General features: G+C 42.7%; 1 protein-coding gene across 3 annotated transcripts in view; it reads right to left on the bottom strand.

Moving 5' to 3' along the window:
• nrp2 (neuropilin 2) overlaps window positions 1-22978 on the bottom strand; it is a 74881-nt gene that overhangs the window by 46275 nt on the left and 5628 nt on the right. The window contains exons 1-3 of one of the 3 annotated variants that reach the window (XM_015388950.1): window positions 19356-19652; window positions 18977-19154; window positions 7833-8014 (exon numbers count right to left, since the gene is read on the bottom strand). In XM_015388950.1, coding sequence (XP_015244436.1) covers window positions 7833-8014; window positions 18977-19154; window positions 19356-19470 — 475 coding nt within the window. In that variant the 5' untranslated portion in view covers window positions 19471-19652. Of the gene's footprint in view, window positions 1-7832; window positions 8015-18976; window positions 19155-19355; window positions 19653-22978 lie in introns of those variants that run through there. The other 2 variants (XM_015388948.1, XM_015388949.1) reach the window with 2 other exon arrangements.

Genomic DNA, 22978 nt, shown 5'->3' with positions numbered 1-22978 from the left:
ATTGCTAGCAAAAGGCAGCATAAACGTATTTCTGACTATTTCGAGGTAGGAAATGGTTTTAATTCCGCTATACTGCCATCAAGCATTTATTTAGCGTTATTAATTTTGTTATTTATTTCTATATGTTGTGCCTATTTGTCGTAGTCCTGTGGCTGAAGAAGTCTACGCTAGAATAAGGCTGCATATCACTAAATATTATGTCTGTATTAAGCTATTTAGTGATAAAATATTAATTTTTTTTTTTTTTTTGTGTGTGTTTTTTGTTTCAGATATGAAACCATTCCCCATATCCATAGTCGAATGGACTTTCAAGACGTTCAATGCTCAGTTTAGGCGATATTTAGGCCATGTTTTATTCAAGTGTTCCTCATGCTGTTGATTGGGAGCTGTTGTTTGTTTTGAATGATTAAAAGAGAAGAAATAAAGTTTAAAATGTTCATGCTTTGTTCCGATGCATTTTAAATGGCAGTTTTTGGCGACAAATGTAGGCCTACGATATTATGTTAAAAACTTCAGCCGCAGCCCTCAACATAATGACGTCACGTGTGTTTTCCAACCCAGCCATCAGCCCCCCTCGCTTGAAACAGCTTCCAGCGCGCCTGGTTGTGGCAAACATGTTCTTAAATCTTTTGGCTTATTCGAAAACAACTTGTGGGAATAGAAAACTGACCGGACCTCTCCCTAGAAAAACATCAAGCACAATTCCAGATGCTCTAATCAGATGTGGGGATGTATATTTTAAGTGGCTGCAAAAAGACAAAGTTGGGTCAGATGTTCAGCTTCCTGCAAAACAGCAAAGCCATCAGGTAGAATGAAATGGCTTAGATCAAAGGAAATTCATGCACCTAAACGGCCTAGTTAAGTTGAGACCTAAATCCAATCATTAATTCCATCGAATCACCTTTTCCATTGAGTCCGACTGAGCTTAACCTATTTTGCCACAGAAATATGTGCAAACACCCCAGTCCCCAGATGTGCAATGCTGCCATAGACATACTATACCTAAATGAGCTACTATGTTAGTTCTTGTTCCTGTGATATTTTCCCATCACCGACTGTGTTAGAAGCAGATTGGGAAGGTCAAGTTGAAGATGCATCTGGGGAATGTCAAACGTAGGATAGCAGTTATGCATCCAGCAAAAACAGCACTGCGCTGTCTCACAGAGCTGCCAGTCTCCGTTTGATAACCACATTCAGGATTCATAAAAGCAGCATTTAAAGAGTGCAGACAGGTTAGCTGAGCATTCCAGCGGCAGAGCATTCCTCTGAGGCACCGGTCCTTATTATCAGGCTGCCGTGTGAAAGCAGAGGGGTCGACCGGCTGCTCCAGCCCTCCCTCCGCCTGCGCATGGTTAATGGTGGAGAACTGACCCCAATCAGCACGGAGACAGGAAGAAAAAACTCTGGAGACACGCACTGTTTTTCTCTTCTTCTCATAACATCTTTTTTATCCCATTGTGATGCAAAAACCTTACATTTTTCACTCCCTGGCTCGTATACGCTCATATTGGCATTTTAACAATGTCTTTGTCTACCAATCGATTCAGCGTACACTGTGCGCGTTGTGCAGAAGATGTTGACACAAATGCATGAATCTCCTCCCACGTGTTCAGAGCTGCATTCAACCTTTTGGGTCGACTCCCCCACACACACATAGATAGTGTGCAGAATCAAAACACCCGCGAATCAACTGGCTGACTACACACACATAGAAATAGGCATGCTGAAAGATGATGTTAATTTAAAACAAGCCAAAGGCGGCGGCGTCCAAATAACATCTCCTCTATGTTTAGTGATTTATGGTTTTAGTTTACCGCCCCAATTCTGCATGTAAATAATGTGCATATTGTAAAAAAAAAGAAAAGATAAATGAAATATATTAAGCATACATGATAAGGTGTTAGTAAGCGTGTGTGGCTGAAGGTGTGTGAGAGCCAGTTTGACTCCACTAAAACCATGTCTCTATTTATCATCAACTTTCTGGCATTGTAAGCATGGTGTCATGGCAAGGCTTTTAACGATTTAAGATACTTAAAAATCCTACACGTGAATTCAAACTAACTTGTAGTTGACTCTGAATATACTACCAAACCCCCACTAACACATGATGGTGGCAGCATCATGATGTTTAGGGTGCTTTGCTCCAGTAGGGGCAGAAAATGTGCAGCCAAATACAGGAATAAAAACCTGATGGAGGCTCCAAAGCACTGGACACTGTTAGTTACATCAAAACTTCTTTTTACTATTTGGGATCATACTTCGCATCGATCACCAATAAAAAGAACAGAGCATATAGTACTATTTTACAGAAAGTTGTAGGTGTTTTCTACCAATCCCCTCACCTCCCTGTGTTTACAGTGTTGTACGTAGCATAAATTATGGATGTAACTAACGTCTATTAATGAATAACTTCATATGCATGAGCAGTGATGTTGTTAGGCTACTTTTCTTGCTACTATGTATGTGGCTGAATGAGTGTTTGTGTGTGTAAGACCCGATAACACACTGCCTTAGATCCTTACTGGGTCACCATGCAGCATGCACTCTCAATCTGAGCACAGCTTGACTCCACCACAGTCTGTGTCTGAAACAAGCCGTCTCACACGTCGCTTGGGCGTTCATGTGTTTTTGTGAGTATAAGTGAATGCATGAGTACCCCCACTTATTAGTTCGCTACCAATGAACATGCTAAAAACAAGTTTCCCTGACATGACTTGACCCGTGGCTGACGCGGACACAGACGCGTAAAAACCTGTCACTCGCAGGCCCCCAGGTTGGCGCCGCACCATGAGCTGCCATTTGGCAAGAGACGTCTCCCGGCAGTGAGCAGGAGGTCACGGTGTGAGTGTGGTGCAGACGGAGGGTGAGTTGCTGGGTAGAAACCACTTGTTTCTTTCACATGAGTGCCCTCATCCAGCAGCAGCAGCTCCACATGTTGTGTCAGGGTAATCCCCCCACCTCCATCTCTCCTCCTGTCTTCTCCTCTCATCTTCTCCATCATTCCATCATATTTTCTCCAGCCGACCCTGCACTTATTCACTCCAACTCCCTGTCTTGTCTGGCATCATCTTCATCCAACCACCCCCCCTACCCGTTCCGTTCCATTTGCACGAGGCTGCCGCCGCACATCAAAAACACCTCTGCCTCCCTGCCTCTGTCTCACAAATATCCACTGCTCAAACGCAGGCGGGGCTCTCATGTAACACCACTTGGGCTCGGTTCAAGGTTTCATTGAAGAGATTTTCTCCAGAGGCGCGTGAGGAGAGATGGGTGCGTGCAAAATGTGTAACCCAAGAGGCAATGTGCATAATGGGAGGGGGTTAGGGTGGAAAATCCAAAACAACAACAATGCAACACTGTGAACAACAAGAAGCGGCTACAAAAAAAAAGGAAAACAGCATTCCTAGAATGCCATGTTTAGACACCAATTTAGACCCCAGGCAGAACAGCCTTCTATAGAGAGAAATCCTCAGAAGAGTTTTCAGGAAAGATTTTTCCCTCCCATCTTCTTGCACTTTTTTGATCAGGTCTTGGTTCATCCCAGTTTAATCACTTTTGTCAGTTAATTGCAGGAGGCTGACTTGGGCATTTTCAGGAATAAACAACTCCGCAATCAGGAATATGGCAACAACCAGGATTTACGCAAACGGGTTGGCTTCCAGTCAACAAGATAGCATCAAAAAAAAACACATGGAGTCAGTATTTTGGCTGGGGCTTCAGTGGGTGTGGGGTCCAGCCTTAGGCTTCAGTCCTGCTCCCACTACGACCCCACAGACGCCACGGTTGGCAGCGGTCACAGAGGAGACCCAAAGCCCTTAGGTTCTCTCTCGCCATCTGAACTCTGATTTGACCGTGGTTTGACATGCTCACTATCATGCTAGTGGTGGTCTTTTGGGGGGGAGGGGGGTTTGGGGGACCAGGGGAAAAAAGGTGCTTACTCTGCTAGTCTTCCCCTTGTAGCCGTGGTAACAGCATCAGTTGCACGTGACAGTGTATGTTAAAATGTCTTGGAGGCGTATGGGCTGTTGGTGATGAATAAAGGGTTAAGCACGCATGGGTAGGGATAAAGTAGGCCACAATAATAAGAGGGAGGAGGGAAGGGTGCATGTTGTTACTGTACAGTAGCATCGAAGGGATAGTTTATGATGTTTTAAGAGGGCTTGACTCTAAAGGTTACAAGCAGTTAACTTGAAACCCAAATTAGTTAGTTAAAGCCTTGTCCAAGAAGGACTAAAGTGGGACCCTGTATTAAATCTCACAAAATATAAGACAAAATAAATAATCTTTATGACAATTTTCAGTTTTGTATTAAAATGTTCTGTACAAAAACTGCAGAAAATAGAGTTGGTTTTCCACCAATGATCCCCTTGTGTGAAAATAGAGTCAGAGTAACTACCTGATACTAATTTTTTAAAGAAATATTCACTCAGTTAACTTTAATCTTTTTATTTTTGCATTCTTACATCAGCCCAAAACCCCTTCACAGCTGTAGTTTTCTACTATAAAACCATATTTATCCCTTGCATGTTACCATTCACTTTTCTGCAGTTTTATGCGTGCTGTATATGAAGGTGAGGGTGGAAAGAGCCATGCATTTTCTTTGTAAAGACGACCAGAACATGTGAAGCTTTTGATGGCAGACGAAAGGCAATGGAAGTTCATTTTTAAAACTACTGCAGCTTTATGCAACAGAGATACAGAGTTACTTCTCTAACGTAGCTCTGTTTTCAGCATCTTATTTACAGCTATAGTTGTTTTAAAGCAGTCTACAAAAAAAATGATAATGATGATTTGTTTCACACTGGAATATCATAGGTGGTGCACGCAGAGTCCTGCACAGGTCTGTTTTTTCAAAAACTGTAAATGTCCGCACCCGAAGAGTTCAGAACCAAGAGCCAACCCGTTATACATGTTTTAAACCCGGCTTGGACTGCATGGACCCGTAAATAATAAAGTGCAATCTGACCCTTGATCACAAAGTGTACACACAGCCATTTATAATAGAGGCAGAAACGAACGTTGCCTCACATTCACATCCAGTGCATGCTCAATCACAGAGTAACAACTGTAAGTCGCAGTAAGAAGGTTTGCCTTGTTGCTTAAAAAAATACTGTTATCAGGATATTCTTAGATCAATTAGATTTTTTTGATAGATACCCGCATTTTGTTCATTTATGCTCGTGCCCGCACCCATTAAATAATGTGCCCCCTACTTCTATTCCCCGTGTAAACGCTCAGCACCTTCTCTGTAAATAGTGCCACATCGCAACAAACGACAAGAGGTTATTTATTTATAAAACAACATTAGTGAAATTGATTGATTTAAGATTTTCCCACTACCTTACTTTAATCTTCAGCAAACCCTGACTAGAAACCTGTTAGAGATTCATCTTCTACCGTTTATCTTTCCAGTTGAATTAATCATCGACTTTTGTGTAAATAACTGCTATATAAACATTTGTATAAAACCATGATTTTGTTTAAGATGGGAGTAGTTTTAACATGGTTGTCTGCTTTGGTCTTGGCTTATCTTAAAACAATCAGAATCTGGATCTAAATGAAGATGACTGTAGTTCTATCTACAGCAGTTAAGAACCTTATTTTGAAAAAAAGAGGATAATTCCTTTCAAGTGCATAAGTCTGTGGAGAGGATGTTGTTTTGGGCCAAAACACTCACCCTGTCTCCGCTTTAGAGGAGCAGGGCTGGTAGAGGAGAAATTCAAAGGTTGACTCCTGATCCTCCTCAGTGGAAGTCATTTATTTACCTCACTGAACCCCATCATCCAAACACACAGGTTAACACATCCCCTCTTCAACTCAAACCCCACTGGAGGGGATACAGTCACCGCTTACGTAATCGGGTTCAATCAAGCCGCTGTACCATTAGCTCAAAGTACAGAGATCACCAACACACACATTGACAGAAGCAGCCAAAATCAGAAACACACTATCTGAATTTGAGACAGTGCGTTGGGATTGGGAGGAAGCTAAGCACAAACACACTGTTAGCCCTGATATCCATCTCTGGACGCACCCTTTAAAAACACATACAGACCCGTAAACACAACCATAATACTGAACACACAGGTCTGCGTTTGAAGTAATCAACCTAAGGGTGTTTCAGCTCGGCTAACGAAATCCAATCACTAAAGCGACCATGAGAAGCTTATTTTCCTCCATTTTGTTCCCTTTTACACATTTAATCTGTTTATGTATTTTTTTCCCGCTTAACGAAGATATTCTAATGAAATACAAAATGGCAGGTGTCGATCGTTCAAATCTAGCCGGCTTGATTACTGCGGGACATGTTGATCAACAAATCTCTAAAACAGGACTTGTCTGACAACATGAAGCAGGTTTTAGGATCTCCGGAATCAACGCCCTGATGTAAAAGATCGGTGATGATCTCTATTCTGCTATAAGAAAGAGGCGGAGCATGCAAGGTAAAGTTTGAGGGCCAAAACCAAAGCTGAGGAAAAATAACCGAATGAAGAGGAGTTTCAGACTTCCTCAGTTTCCCAAAGGAAGCAGAACCTGAGTCATCCTAAACCACCAATTAGGCCAAGGCTTACCACGCACCGACTCTTTCACATACTACAGGTTGGTTTGGGTTATCTTTTAATGATGATTATTTGTAAGCTGCTTTTTTTTTTTATCTTATTTTAATCTTTCTGATGTTTCTGCTGTGCTTTTTAAACACACCCAGCAGAAGCTGTGAGCTGCTCAGAAGAAACCCCCCCGACCCAGGCCTGCCACAGAAAGACAAACAGCCGTGATGAGCAAGAGGGTGCAGGAAGTGGAGATGCTGTAATTAACACTTGGCCTCAATCACACATCCTGAATACATTTTCTCCCTCTGACGTGCTCATTCCTCGTCAGCCTGCCCAACGTTTCCCCAACCGTCCCCTTGTCTCGGTTGTTTTTCCTGTCTCTCATGCACAGCTATCACGCCACCTCCACATATACAGGCGGATTCTCACACGACGAGCTGAGCAGAACCACCCACACACGCCTACATGTGCTTGCACACTGACAATATCTCTTATAGCCCCAGAAATGTGAGCAAGATCTTATTAAACCTATGGCAACCGCATCCCCCACCCGGCATCCTTCTTCTAACCGAGTCTGTGGGTATGTCTGTGAGACAGATGCAATCTGAGCTAAAAACATCATTGGGGATCGAGGTAACGGAGCTGAATGACAAATCTGGGTCACAGTCGTTTGACACAAACATGAGTCGTTTTTTTAAAGTCGGAGGTTATAACCTGATAAAGGTAATGCTTAGTCAATTTTGCTCTCTTCTGTGCTTAAACTAAGACACATGTTGAGGTGAATTGATTCAGGAGCTACCTGAAGCAAAACAAAATGTGCTGATGAACAGGCTTGAACATAAATTTTCCTCCTCTAAAGACCGTTTGACCTCCTCTGTCACTATGGCTACTAGAAAAAACACTCAAACGCCAAAACAAATCTGCTCCAACCTTGCATGCACTTTTCCCACTTTGAGAGCATTCCATTTTGGCTCAAACTCATCCCCATCAATCTCCTGGCTTCAGGCTGTTACCTATAAACCTTTAACCTTTCATTCTGACTCCAGAGTTACCCCAGAGCTCTCTCCATCATCCCACAAAAGCCTTCCTTCATCTTCCAAGAGGAAGGGGATCCTGCCCCAATTAAGGAGCATTCCTTTCATTCTTTATAGTGCCTCTTCTTTCTTTTCTTTTCTCATCTAACTATATATTTTTTGCTTCTGCTGGTGTAAATTAAGGTATTATGATGAGGAAGTCCAGGTTTTGGAGCATAAGCTTAAAATCACTGAGCTAAGTTCTCACCTGTTTTGAAGATCTCGTAGCGCAGAGAGAAACCGGCACCCTGATGGGCGTAGTCCGAGACGAATCGGATCTGGATCGAGGATCCGGACGAGATGATGGGCGGCGGTGCGATGTTGCTGCAGTGTCGTCCCAAAACGTCAGCTGTATCCGAAGTCCCATCACGGATTTCTATGAAGTCGTACCTGAGCCATGACAAGAGAGCGAAAACATTTATTTTTAATAACTCCCTCCCGGTCTGTTGATTGAAAGGAAATCTTTACTTTATGGCACGATTGAGAAGATTTAAAGAACAAAAAGAGTTTTGCAACCAGCTAGACGTGTTTCAGGAAAGAATCTCCGAATTGAGGAAAACAACCAATCAAAAAGGAGAAATAAACTGTGTTGTCTCCCAACAGATGGATTCAATAAATGTAGCTCTTCTGACCCAGTTTTGCTCGGGACGGCACGCTCAGATCTCTTTGATGACAGCTCGGGGCGAACAATCCCCAAATCCCTGAATATTGGATCACAGGAAAGAAAATGGAGGGAGGGCTGTATTTCAAACAGGGCACATATTTAGTGCGTGTCTATCAACGGCGAGGCGGAGGATGCAGGCAAAACAGACAGCTGGATAAATTCAGTAATAAGAGGAGTAAAGATAGATGGTTGAGGCTCCTGAAAAAAACAAGAGGTGAGGGCATCAGACGCAGGCAGGGTTAGAGCCCACAACTGCCTCTATCTTCATTAGCTTCCACATACTTTGTTCTCTCAGCTCTTCGCTGAACTCTAACTGACCAACTGACCCTGAATGACAGAACAGATTCTTTACTGTCAGCTCAGTGTGTGTGTGTGAGAGAAAAACAGACAGAGCGAGAGAGTGCACCTGGCTAATCCTGAATTAGCTCATAGCTCTGTGCACCATTCCTGTGTATCAGCATCACTGATTGAAAAAACATGGTGAGCTGGTTCATGTTGGACTCTGATACTTCAAAGAGAACGCTCTGTTCCTGTTGCACCTAATTAACCTCTGCTATGCACAGATTTAGAAAAAGCATAAACAAGAAATGTTTTCGCTGTTATGTAGATGAGGTGTTTATTAATATCTGATTAAAAAAAACTAATCTGAGACAAATAGCCTACTTGGTTGTTATTGCATGGCTTAAAAAAGGGATTCGCTTTATGAAGCTACACAGATAGAGATTGTGTACATTATGTGTACTAATAAAATATGATCCTGCGACTTTACTAAATTTTGATATGCCCTGCATTATATTGGATATTGAATTCGTTGAAGTTGAGAAGCATTTAACTTTCTGACATTAGGGGACTCTCTTGTTAGATTTCCTGCCGTTGTAGATCTAAACACCATCTTTCCCATGTCTCGGTGTCTACTTGGAACTTGCATCATTTTCGCCAGATCTTGTCCTTGTCTTTGACGTGCTGGACTCTGGATTTTGTTCTCTAAAGACAAACGCTGCAGTTTCTGTTTTTTATTTTTTTATTTTTACTAAAACTGAGCATAACTAATTGAATTTGATTAGGCTTCTGGTCTGACTTATGATGTCATAAGTCAGGGAAGAGAAGGCATTGAAGACAATGGATTCTTGCAGAACACTTTTCAATTCCATAAAGCTTCTCCTCTTGAGTGTCTGACAAAGATGGACCATAAGTTCAACTTGGTTCCATCATTGCAATTTGATGGAAATGTTATGAGTGAAACTAGAAAGGAGAAGGTAGCGATGTAAACCACATTCTCTCTGGGGAAATAGAATTGCATATAAATATTATGCAATTTGTATAATGTAATTGCATAATCACAAATCATGCAATTTGTAATTGTGAAATGGAACAGAGTTTGAGCAAAACGGCAACCGTGCAAAATAATAAGTGAAATGATTGGTCTCACATTGGAGAAATTTACCTCTGCATTTAACCCGTCCCCTTGGGCTGCCACTGTGCATCGCACAGGGAGCATTGTGGGGCTAAGGGTGTTGCTCAAGGACCCAGAGTGCAGGCTGTAGGGTTCAAACCAGTTACTTGCAACCTTCTCAGAGTACAAGCGCACTGCTCTAACCACTAGGCCAACACTCCCAAACCGCATCAAGTGGATTTGTTGATTTTATTCTGACTGGTTTGGTTTTATAAATCTGGCTATTATCGAGCGGTCTCTAAATTCTTGTGTGAATGCTACATCTCCCTTTTAACTAGAGGGTCTTTCTACAGACCCTTTTTTCATAGCATAATGTTTTAAAGAAATCAGATTGCTACAAATACAGTCAGTATGTATGATGGGGATCTTCTTTCAAGTGTCACAACATTTCTGTTTGTCACCTTCATCCCTACACGGCAACTCAAGAAAAACGTTAATGGTTTCAGTATGTTATAGGGAGAAATAAGATATTCAGATAATTAAAAAAAAACTGTAAAAAGTTTGGCTGGATCGAAACTAAGTGGTGGTGCAGCTACCTAAGATTGATGCAGTCAGTCTTGATCAGCTCTTGCAGAGCAGCCTCTTAATAAGCAGCCAGAAGGAGATATATATGGATTTTTTGTATAACTTTCTAAACAAAAATCAGCTTTCTCAAAGTAATGGGTTTTAGGCCTTAATCTTGGTCCATTCAGTTTTGTATCTTTGCTGTTATTTAGATGGCACCACATAATGTTTTGGAATAGCCGTTCTTAGCATAATAATTTTAGGGTTCGGTCAGATTTCGAATGTGTTGAAATGTTTTAATTTCTGTTTAGGGGTAGCCTAGTGCTTAAGTGCTGTTTAAAGTAAGGCTCATATAATTTATTGGAGTAATTATACACTTTTCACAGACTATTAGACTCACTCTTCCTCTTATTTTTTTCTTAACCATGTGTTTCCAGTAAATTAGTATGTTTGTGCTTCGTGCAGCACGAGCTAATCAATTTCTCTCCATTTGGTCCCAATAGTATCATCCCCTTTCTTGCTAAAAGTGTCTCCTCAGTCCACATGTTGTGTTTCCTCGTGTTGCTAACTGCATCGCTGCAGGAGCCTTGCAGCTAACTGCGAGCACCCTCCGAATGTGCAGACATCCAAACACACTTGTCTGAATTAGTTCATGTGACAAAGCTGTCAAGGAACAACCGGGTCGCCGTTATCTCGCTAATTAGTGTGATGAGCTGTTTGGTGCTGACAAAGCATTACAGGCATTTCTGGATTTGAACACATATTTAAAGTCAGTATCTTTGATGATGTTCTTGCTGTTACTTTAAAATGAAAGGCATTCAGGGTATGCTGAGACATTGCAATCAGCTCAAGCCTGTGGCTGCTTGTGGCATCTGAGCACTAAGATGGCTTTTGTAGTGCCAGCTTGAAATAAAACCTGGATTAAGAAGAGTCACTAAGCTTCTTTTTATTTTAGCTATCTCATTCCTGCAGTGCATCGACTCCAATGCTGAGCATTCAGACTAAGACTGCTGATCGAGGGATAATCCCAGCACAATAATCTGGGTCAGAGTGGCACATGCAAAGGTGAGGAATAAAACACTAAATGGCTGAAATAAGCCGGAAATGCTTAAGAAAATGTGAAGAAAGCAAAAATATATATATACAAAATACAAAATATTATATTGGAATATAAGAGACAGAGAGGTTAAATTGGCGTGGTTTGAATGCAAAGGTGCAAAGCAAGAATGATTCAAAGAAATGCGCAGCTGATTCGGACAACAGGAGCAACAAGATGCATCAAACCAATTTGTTTGTCCTTGCATTGTAATAAACAAGCAGGTTATAATCCTGATGAGATGTGGTTAAGCCCTCATGTCACAGACAGTTTCAGGATTTGAAGTTCGGGTCTGAGTAGCACTAACGCTTGTGGCTAAAGAAGCTGTTTTCCAATACTCTTATACATGTCCTGCTTGTAATCCTGCATTACAGAGGCGATCGTAGAGGCTTTAGTGCCAGGCTCCCACAGTGAGTCTGGGAGAGCCACTGCTATCCCTAATGCTTAAGGCTGTAACTGACACATGCTTGGGGAAAACAAGATCCAAGAACGCGCCAACAAGCACACAGACATTCATGCAAACAAGTACACAAAGTGGAGATGCGCGCAAACACGGGCACGCACGCATACACTGAGCAGCGTATCTCCAACACCAGGGATAAAAGGCCCGTGAAAGAGCTGAGAGCCTAATTAGGTTTTAATTGATTTTGGAGTGGGTCTTTATCCTTCTTTCTGTCTCTCCCTCTCTCCTGTTGTGGATTAGCGTCAGCGAGTGAGTGTTCCTCAGATGTGATTATTGACCTGTTCACTCAGCCTCTCCCTAGGCTCTGTTGAATACATGTATGAAGGCCTGACGTGCGAGAGCCCACTGTCTACCTCTCTCAGACGCACACTTAAACACATTCCAGGACGTTGCACGCAAATCGCCTTTACACGAAGACCTAGGAAGACCCGCATGATATAGCATTTGAGCAGAGAGGTCCGGGTTCCATTAGGGCTTGTTTTGGACCAAACTCCGCCCATTCTGTCAGATACCACCATCCATTCCCATCATCTGTCTGGTAGCCTGTCTGGGGTCTTCTTGACCGACCCCATGTTGAGGGAGCCATAATAAGGCAGCCGCTTCACCCTCCATCTTTTCCCCTTTAGGGAGTTGCTGGAACAGAGGGAGAGAGGTTAAGGAAACTAAAACCCCTCAGGGGCCAGTAATTCTGCACCGGTCCAGACATGTCTTCTCTTCTTCGGCTCTCATATATCACAGCGCCCCTGCGTCAAAGCAACTAATTGCCTTTCACACCTTTGCTGTTTGCCAGCGACCAGGGACATTTCCTCCAGCTGATAGTACCTCATTGCAGCCAAACAGAAGTCTAGTATCATCAGACCATATGTGTGCACAATTTCATGTCCCCTTTACAGCCTTTGGGACCTTACAAGTCGAATAAAAACTCATCTGTGTTTATGATCTGTTCATTTTACTTGGACATTTCCTGTTGCTCTTTTGGATTTCATCAAATCAACCAAGATCCGTTTTTCAAAACTCTCTTGAAAGTATTTTCAAAGGGAACAACAAATCATAGTGTAAGATTAAAGCAGTTTGGTTGCGGCTGAGCGTTGGTTGTCTGATTTATTTTGTTTTTGCAGATAATGCAGCAACAGCTGTTTCTGGATATTCTGCAAACCAAACTTGGCTGGATTCAGACACTTGGGGTTTCAGCTGAGATGATTTTCCCCTCTCCGCTCTATCACGTTTTATTTTCTTCTAATTTTTCACTCTGAGCACAGAAGCTCACCAAATCCCAATGTGTTAGACAAAGAAGAGTCTGTCGACTGTCCCTTCCTTGTCCGACGATGCACAGAAGCAGAAAAGAAGCGAGGTGGGGGGGCGAGATACTCCACCAGCCCAACTCTCTCCCATCCTCTGAGGGGACTCTAATAAACTGTAAGTGCCTATGAAATATTAAAAAGATGCTGCGAGCCAAGTCCCAGCAGATCTACAGGGCCTGCCATCTTCAATCTAGCCCCAAAACAAACTGTACTTCTCTTTCTCGTGTCCTAATGCTTCACTGCCTTTCGTCTGCCTCCTATCACTAATTCATACTTACAGATGACGGAGGGGCCAAACCGCGGACCGCATACCATCTAAGGGCCAGTGCAGCATTGATCTGAAACTCTGCAGCTTTAAACGCCTGAGACCCTTGATGGGTAAAGTTCTGATAAACACGTATGTCTGAAAACGATTTTCAAATTCCTACAAACACTAGGAGGCTTAGTAGGAAATTTGCAATTGCAAATGCTCAATGACCCTGATGGCTGGGGGGTCAGCCTCTGCCTCAGGTGGAGGAGTTCAAGTTTCTAGGTGTCTTGTTCGTGAATGATTGGAGGAAGGGGCTGGAGATGAATAGATGTATTGGGCTTTTATAGTCGTGCATGTGCTGTTTTGGTCTGTCAAGGTAAAGAAATGGGTTGTGACCACAACTGTAAGATGCAAAGTTGGAACTGACCTTTCAGGTGAGGTAAGGAGCTCTGTCACCTTAATGGAGCTCAGACTGGAATGGCTGTTAGACAAAGGTTTAATGCGCACAGGGAGGAGACCTTGGTGTACTGTAGATATTTTCGCCTGGCAGAGAGATGCCTCTGTTTCTCTGGACCTGCTGCCCAAAGGAACAGATCTTGGGTAAATGGCAGACGATGGATGAATGGAACTAAACATTTCTTATGTTCATCCAAAGCTCAGTTTCTCAGTGGGAACATGACCGATTGATCTCCACAGATATTTCATCATCATCATCATCCATTGCTTGAAACCGCCATGACTCCAGAAGGTTGATGACCGTGATCTCGTCCTAAAAGTTGGCCAAGTGCCAAACATCGATAAATCCAATCCTGAACAACTCCCCTCAGCCGTGACCTTTTGGAACTCATTTGTCTCTCATTTCGCCCTGAACTGTGCTCCTCCTTCTCTTCCTGGCCACCTTTTGCTTCAGGCAATTGCTGATCATCTATAGATTTCCCATTACAAGCAGAATACAGAGATCGATCCCCCTCTAGGTACCAGTTGGAGAGCGATACAGTACAAAGAAACACCCCCTATCCTACAAACGCAGCTACCTGTCATGTGAAAGCAATGTGTGGAATAACAGCTTTATGTACGTGGGAGAGTGTGCATTTGACGTTATGAAGCTATATCATAAAAACCTTATCCCCGCAGGCAGAGTTCAATAACAAATAACCAAATAAAAGAGAAAATAAAACCCTCAAAGGTGGAAGAAATGATCTTCTCGAGTGCATCTGTGCCCGTTTCACTGTTTAATTTGACCGTGCGAAATTAAAACAGATTCTCCTTGGGCTAGTGGAGAGACGGAATGGGAGGAAAGGAAACTAGACAGACTGAAAGAGGAGGAAGAACGAAAATAGAAATGAAGCAGGAGAGAAACAGGAAAACAAGAAGGAATCGTCTCCACCTAGAGCTCTCTCTCCCTTCCTCAGCAGCTCCTGGTATATCACTAGGTAGCATCCTGGGGCTCAGTGATGGCAGATTGCATTAGAGATATGGGCCTGATATTTCATCTAGCCTTTATTACATTTAGTTCACATCAATCGGCTGGCAGCCTGGAGGTAAGAGCTATTTGGCACATGGCCGGACTCCCCCTGAAATGAAATCCTGTATTAAAGTGCCACCTCAGACACGAAGCGCCTGCACGAGGCTGCCGATTTGATTGCTGCAGTAAAGCGGCGGTCTTTGGCCGCGTGCGAATGCTGACTGCCTATACCTACCGGACGGTGGAGAAATCACCAGCTGGCAGGGGATTCAGAGCACATGCATGGGCTGAGCAAGCAGGTTTTTCTTGCTTGTTATGAGAGCCTAAAGTGCCCTGGGAGGGGCTATGATGGCTGATGAGCACTTTTATACTACATCTTTAGGCATGCCTATGTGTTTTTAAGGAAGCAAAACATATTGCCGCTTGGAATGGCATTCCCTCTCCATTTCTGAACCCCTAAAAAAAACGTACTTTCAGTTGTCAACTAATCAGCAACTAGAGTCTGTAAAAATTCAGCTGTTCTTTGAAGGCAAGGCTGAATTTGTAGGCTTTTAATCATGCACAACACAAATCCGGGCTTTAAGCAGAGAAAACAACATCTCAGAGAAAGAAGTACTGCTTAAAGCTACCTAAAGCAGCATGGTAGAGTTTGTGGCTTACCCACAACTAGCCAAGTATGGTGAAAGACTCATGAATCGAATACTAATTGTAATACCCTCACGATGACACAAGGAGGTGGCAGCATCATGCTGTGGGAATGCTGTTAAGCTGGGACAGTCTTGGAAGCAAGTTGAAGGTCCACCTTCTTGCAGAACAACATAAAAGTAAATTAATATGTTACAATGCCCTGGTTAATAAAAAAGCATAATTAAAGTCAGTTATTTTGTAAATAAATATAAGGAAAGATGCTAAAGGAGGTTTGCAGCTATTATGGATGACATAAAATTGCATGCTGGACTATTAGGTGTTAATTTCAAAATGTTTTTTCCCCTGTTTTTGGCTGTAGGTTTGCGGTCAACGTAACACAAATACTTTTGCAAGGATCTATATTCAAACTTTATGACTTTTCCATCATCATCAGCATTCCTCTCCTCAGGTGGCCCACTGGCTGTCCTCATGGAGGACCGTGAAAACATGCAAAAAGCCTGCTCTCTGGTCGCCCGCTCACACCGTCATGCCTAATCGTACAGGCAGTAAAAAGGGAAAGGAACCTGCAAAGGAGCTACAAGGCTCATATCAAGCCTTGCAGAAAGCATTACACAGAATGAAGAGAACAGAAATATCTCTGTGGTTATTTTAATGCCTGGAAGGAGTAACGCATCTTCTTTTTAACTGCAGTAGAGCAGAGCTAGAGGTCACGCGTAGATAAATGTTGTTGTGATTCAATGTTTTTCTAAGGGGAATTTCTCATGGTAGTAGATGCATGCAGAAAAACAGGGAGCAGAGCTGCTAATCTTGCGAACCAACATGCTGGCAGTGTTGCTCACTTGAAAATCCCCACCCACCTATGCATAGTAACTCATCCTCAGTGCAGTCGCGCAGGAAGCAGGGCGTCTGAGTGGGAGTGTGTGTTAGAGGGCAGGCAGAGGCCTCCAACCCTCCAGGCGAGTGTTGAAAAAGGAAAAAAACGATCCCAATAAAACTGTCTGTGGAGAGGAAAGAGGCTCCTCTCCGCCTCGCACCACTTCAGGCTGTGAGAAACTCCTTATCTGCTGGAAGTCTGTTGAGTTTGCGCCAATTGCGCTGCAACGCTGGTGTTAACATATTGGCAAAAGAGATAATTACATCCCATTTCTGCCTTCTGATGGGAGCCGACAGAAACATCTTAGAACACAAAGCGCCAGCATCAAAACAAGACTTTCAGTTCAGTGCTCCAATGTGATACAGCCGAATGAAAAGAGCTGACAATCATTAAGCATGCCCCTTTTACTGATGGAGCGACTGACGTGCTTGTGGCAGTAAAAGTGTTCTCCCGGCCATCTTTGTCAGAGAACAATGCCACAGCAGCCATCAGGGATTATTGGATGCTAAATTTCAAGGGAAGCAAATAATCAGGAAGCCTGTGTTCATTGTGCAGAATGAATCCAAACAAAAACTGGGTGTGATGGGAAATATTCTCCTGGTTGTTTAAAATGGGATCAGGAGGAGGAGACAGTGATTTCCTTCGAGGTCAAAGACAATGCAAAGCCATATGTTTTTGATTATTCACATCTCAGATACAGGAGACTGACCAGCTTGGCTTTATCCAGATAAACAGCTGGGTTTCATTTACTTTTCTCTAATTTTTTTTCCTGTTTATTCTTCTTCTCTGGTCACACTATACACCATGACTCTTCTCTTTGATCCCGTTGTGGTTTTCTTCCCTCCAACTGCCCTGCATGCCCAAATTCAGCTGCATAGATTTCAAAAGCCTACTGGTATTTGATTATCAGATGGAGAGAGGGGGCGTCTAGTGTTTATAGTCTCGAAAATATCAAAAAGTCTTCAAAGTTTCCCCATTTTGCTCCCCCGAATGTAAGTACATTTAACAGATATTGACCAAAATGCCCCAAAGAGATATTTGACTGCTTTATTCCTCTTCTCAGCTAGAATGAGAGACATTTTCATTTTCTAAAATACTTTTTTCTTCTGTAACTTCTATGCCCTTTAATAAAGAATTGTATCTGCTGATTTGTTAGGAGAGTTCTTTAAGAACCCCAAAATGGGCTAAATGATGAGGAGGGTCTAAAGAGGTTTTGATGACCCTGGATTTTACACATAATTTGTGAAAAAATTAAAACAAAAATGCAAAATGCATCACATAATCACTGCATGCTAAAGGGATTCGTTCAGCATACCACACGTTGTCATGTGAAAACCTGACATTAGCTAAAAAACTCATAAGGCCTTGCTTAGGTAGCCATTCTTTAATCCATTTACTGCTTGTAGCTGTAGCTCAAATTTTTAAGAATGTAATAATTCACATGATTAGTATATATGTTTAATTTCCAGAAATTTTCCAATCACACCAATCTCTCTGTAGTAATAGGTGGGGGAAGGGCAGCATTATCCAACTCTCCAAATAACCAGAGAAACTTGTATTGCTTTAGCATAATCTCTAGTCCTAGTACTAAAATAATCTAAATTTTTTTTATGTCTTTTATAACTTTTTTACTAACTGGACTCAATTAATCAGAATTTTATACTGTAATTGAGTTTAGTTTTATGCTTTTATTTTCTTGAATCGGAATTTTACAAGTGAACATCCTGATAACTGGAAAGTTTATTAGTAAAACATCACAAATATAAAAGGATTAAATTCAATAAACAAAGGATTGTGTTTGGAATCAAGCTTTCAATAAAGCAATTTTAAGAGCAAGTAACTTACTTAGAAGTCCAAGTTTAATAAGTGTGTCTCTTTCAGCATGACTTCTGTATTTCATTGTTTCTGCAGGGGAATGGTCTCTTTTAGAACTGGTTGTCACAAAGCTGCCATTCTGCTCTCTAGTCTTCATGTTCTTATTTTTTTTTTTCTAAGAGACTGTCTGTCGGACTTGAGGAAATTGGCTTTAAAAGGTTCGATTGAACCGGAGTCCGCCTTTAAGTGCTGATGTTTTCATAGAGAGGCGATAATATAGCAACTGATATTGCTGCATGTTTCGTGCAATGTGTGCAGGTTTAAGGTGTCAATCATTTAGATTTTAACAGAAACTATGTTAAAAACTAGACCCTGCCGTACTTTTTTATACATCTAAACATTTAAAGTCTGCACTCTGCAAAAACAGTAAAAAATATAGTATTTAAAATAAGATGAATTGCCAATTGAATGAGCATTTTTACCTTTAAAATAAGATAATTAGATATTATGCACAAGAAATAAGAGACTGCAGTTGTTTTTTCTTATTTTAATGTAAATTGCCTTGTTCCAGTATCTCACTTACCTCCTCAATTCCAGAAAAAATGCACTTTTTTTAAGGAAAAAATTACTTACTTAGATTCATATTTTTTGCAGTGCATTTAAGGAGTATTTTAGATCAGCTTCCAACATAAATTGCTTTTTAGTAAAAGGAGCTTTTAAAGGAAATGTCTTGAGATACATGTGATTCTGACCACTTGCAGAGGAGAAATCCAACTTTAGGAAAAGGGACTTTAGAGCGAAGATATCTCCTGATCTTACTTGCAGTCGAGCCTCTCGATCTCAAAGTGAGGGTTGAAGTTGAGGACGATGCGCTGTGAAGGCTCGGGCGCTTGGATGACCCAGTGGCAGTTCTGATGAGGGGGGTACTCCGTAGGGTAACCAGGGGAGGTGATGTAACCGGGCTTACTGGCATCCAGGATACCTCCACATTCTGAATCTGTAGGAGCGAGGGAGCACAAACAGATGCTGGTGAGTCAACATAAAGGTTAACCTTCCATCTTCACTGTGCGATACAAACAGAACAAAAACAATTTAGGCCTTCCATTTTGAAGAAATAAAAAAAAACTATATTGTGGACTTTCAATGCACTATTAAAACAATAAAACATTATGCATTTGTTGAATATCCAGACACCCACAGACACAAGTGAGGAAACACAGCCTTTCCACGCCCAGCCTCTTATCTCCATCCTTCTCCTCAGGGAGCGTTCCTCCAAGTGTAATTGTTGCTCCAGCGAGCCAATCTGCAAACATTAGGACACATTCCCCGATCCTATCGCTCTCTCCCAGGAACAATAGCCTGCCAATAGCGTCGCTCGGACGGCTCGATGAGGAAGTGGCACACTAACGGGCCGTCTAGCGGGGTCACCCCATTCTGTAACCAGAAGCTAACGCTGCAACAAAGACCCCACTATGCTCACACCCTGACAGCCATAGCAGCTTTCACTCTTGGCTTTATCTCCCACAAACATAAACCCACACACACGACAAAGGCAACATGTATAACCAGCATTCTGCACTTCCAAAAGGACGCTTTGCTTCTGTGCATGGTGGATGCTTTATTGCATTTATTATAGCTGGGAACATCTTCTCCATGACAACAGTAGGAGCTGGTTTTATTGTAGCTAACGGTGTATATGGCTGCACGCTCCAGTGGGAACTGTAAATCTAATGAACTTTATATTGAACTCAAACACCGCCACATTATTATACAGATGCTGTTCAGTGGTTTGATAAGGAAGGAAAACAAGAAATCAGACAAAATTAATCTGGCACCAAAAAGTAGCTAATGTTTAAAGTGAGGGTTAAGGTGTAAGGCTACATCTCAACCAGACTTTTAATACATAAGAGAGCCAACAGATGGCTGATTCATTCATTCATTCTTCTATACTGATCTCCATTTATCCCCTCACACATATATTCCACTTTTCATTTTTTTTCTACAATCTCAAAGCCACCCATCATCCTCTCTTTCTTCCTGACCTGCCTTTATGATCCCATTTCATGCCACTTATCCCCCCATATTCCTCTCCTAATGACCCCTATCTACCATAAGACTCTCCCTGATAAAGCTCAAGCTTTCTATACATGTTTTCCCCTCATTTTCTCCTCCCTTTGAAATGAAGGCAAATTGTTGCAGTCCTGGCTCTTGAACTAATTGTCAAACACTGTAGTTGCTTTAAAAATGCGGCCGCCTACCTCTAGATTTAACCACTCAGCCTCTGAATCCACTCTGCTCTTGACATAAATAGGTTGAATTACTTTATTTTCTTTTTTTCTGCCTGTTTCTTTAAGATTTCTGTGAACAGTTGGGAAAAAGAAAAAGGAAAAAAGAAAAATACAAGGCACCAAAGGCTTGAAGTGTAATAGACCCTTCAAGTGTTGACATTTTCACTGCCTATTGTGCTTAAAAGGCACACTTAAGATTCGCTGACATTTGACAGAGCCGCTATGGCTTCCTTACTTTGTTACCGGAGAGGAGTGACGCCCATGCTGGCGCATCAGCCCCTTGCAGCTGCCGGTGATTTCATGCGAGTGTGTGACTCGGGCTACCCACAGAAGTGGGAGCACACTGCGAGATGATCGGCTCCAAATGCACGCTGAATCACACACCCAGCTGCTGCTGCTGCTGCGCGTTCAAATGCACACCCACGACTGATGGCACCTTTGAGGGCATGTCAATCACCTGGACCAGGTGAAAATCAGCAAGCAGAAAATGTTCAGAAAGATAGTGGGAATGGAAAGAGAATGACCGAGACAGGCAGGAAGCCTCACATGTGCACACAGACATGGCTTTATCTGCTGTGACTGTGCAGACAGACGGTCATTGTTGAGAAGCCTATGGAGGGAACGGTGTGCAGAAGGCTATCGGCGCACAGAGCCTCAGCAGATTAAGCCCTTCGGGGAGAAATCCTGCAGCCTCAACACTTTTTTTTTTTTTTGTGTCTGAGCTGCCCATTGAACGGCCTCCAAGGAAGGTGGGGAGAAAGATGGAGAGTGGAGAGAAAGGGATTACAGTGGAGAGAAGAGAGAGAGAGGGGATGAAAGGGAGGAAGAGGGAGATGAGTAAGGAGAGACGGATAAAAGACGGATTGAGGCAGAAAAAGGGAGACGGGGATTGATCGGAGAGGGGAGGAGGGTTGATTTATGATGGGGGAGAGCATAGGAGAGGATGGGTGAGTGACAGATGTGGAGAGGAAAAGGTGATGAGGAAGGAGAAATTCAGAGGGTAAGGTGGGTGCAGAGAACCTGACGAGCCTCATTAAGACATGCCTGCGCTGTGGCGGCTCCCTGTAGACACTGACCCCTCTGTGAAACCTCTGTCAGTCGGCTCACACACACACTAACTATGAAACTGCCACAATATACACTATATTGACAAAACCTGTTCCAATCACCTTGTATAAAATCCACCAAGGTTTGCAGACGGCTTCTACAAACATTGCTTAAGGAACAGGTCGTTCCTCTGTGTTCAGTGGGTTCCAGCAGGGTACCAACTGTGCTGCAAGTCCAAACATTACATTTCATCAGAGCTCATTATTCTGCGCTCACATTTTTACTAAACAGAGGCGACTCCGCCACACGGGACTGGTCAGAGAGGAGGATGAGCCCGTGCTAAGCTGGATGACAAGCAAATAGCTGCAGCCTTACAGACTGCATACAGCTGCATCCAAGCCATGCAAAAGCTTTGGATGCACTGGTGTAAAGCAGCACTACTGGAGTACAAAGCAGTGTAGTTTTTGATTAAATAATCTTCCTGTTTGCAAACCAAAGAACCAGTTAAGGGTTGAAAATTATTTGGAGAACCGCTCTTGTCTTGGCAAGGCATTCTGGACGGTTTTAAGCACCTAGCTTTGAGGAAACTTTTTGGAGACCTGACCAACATCAGAGTCTGACCGCACATATTCAAGTAAGAGAGAATAGTCAGAGATTCATCATTAAGACACTTATAAACTCCTAACCCTGTCATAGCAGAATAAACCCTCACTAAGAATAGTATCCGACTGGTTTTGGCATCATAATGCATCTTTAGCTAGCGGTCAAGCAACGATAAATATCAATAGATGAGTGCTTGCTCTTTTAATTTCTTGTTCATCTTTTACACTAAGTAAGCATAAAGAGGCACTCTGGTAACACGCGTGCGTTTGAGTGTTTTGGTGGGAACGACTTGTGGCCAAGCACTCAGAAGCTGTCAGCGAGCCTCATGAATTACACTGTCTCCTCTTGTAGAGAAGTCCATCTGTCTCCGTGTGCGCACACGTGCTGCATATGTCCCTTCCATGCAGCCACCAAAACCCTATCGCTCCAGAGCAGTGACGTTTACTGTCCTCATCTGAATGAAAGTAAAATCTAACAGGATGGCTAACTTGTTTATGCTTCTAAAGCGGCTGTCCAAACTAATTTCTTACAGATAAGTTAACTCAGTCTTTTCATGTGTGCACATTTGAGGCGCTCCCAATCCACTTGGACAGGATGATTTCTTTATCTCCGTTATCGGAGAAATGTGCATATGTCTGCATGTCTTCACTCATGTCCTGCTGTGTCTGTGTGCGTGAACATTCATGCTCTTATTCCTATTAGCCCCCCCTTATCAGGGAAGCATGGCTTCACACTCCGGGATAAGCTGCGAGAGAGAGGAGCAGGGCTGATAAAGTCCTTCATCATTGCCGCCGTCTCGTGCCCGTACCCTCCCAAGCCCACCACCACCTTAATTAAAATGTGCTATCACCATGAGAGAGGGAAGAAGAGGGCCGAGTGGGCA

Source organism: Cyprinodon variegatus, unplaced genomic scaffold (assembly GCF_000732505.1).
Source record: "Cyprinodon variegatus isolate N-32 unplaced genomic scaffold, C_variegatus-1.0 Scaffold443, whole genome shotgun sequence".
Classification (NCBI taxonomy): Eukaryota; Metazoa; Chordata; class Actinopteri; order Cyprinodontiformes; family Cyprinodontidae; genus Cyprinodon; species Cyprinodon variegatus.
This window is presented reverse-complemented; position numbering and strand designations above follow the sequence as displayed.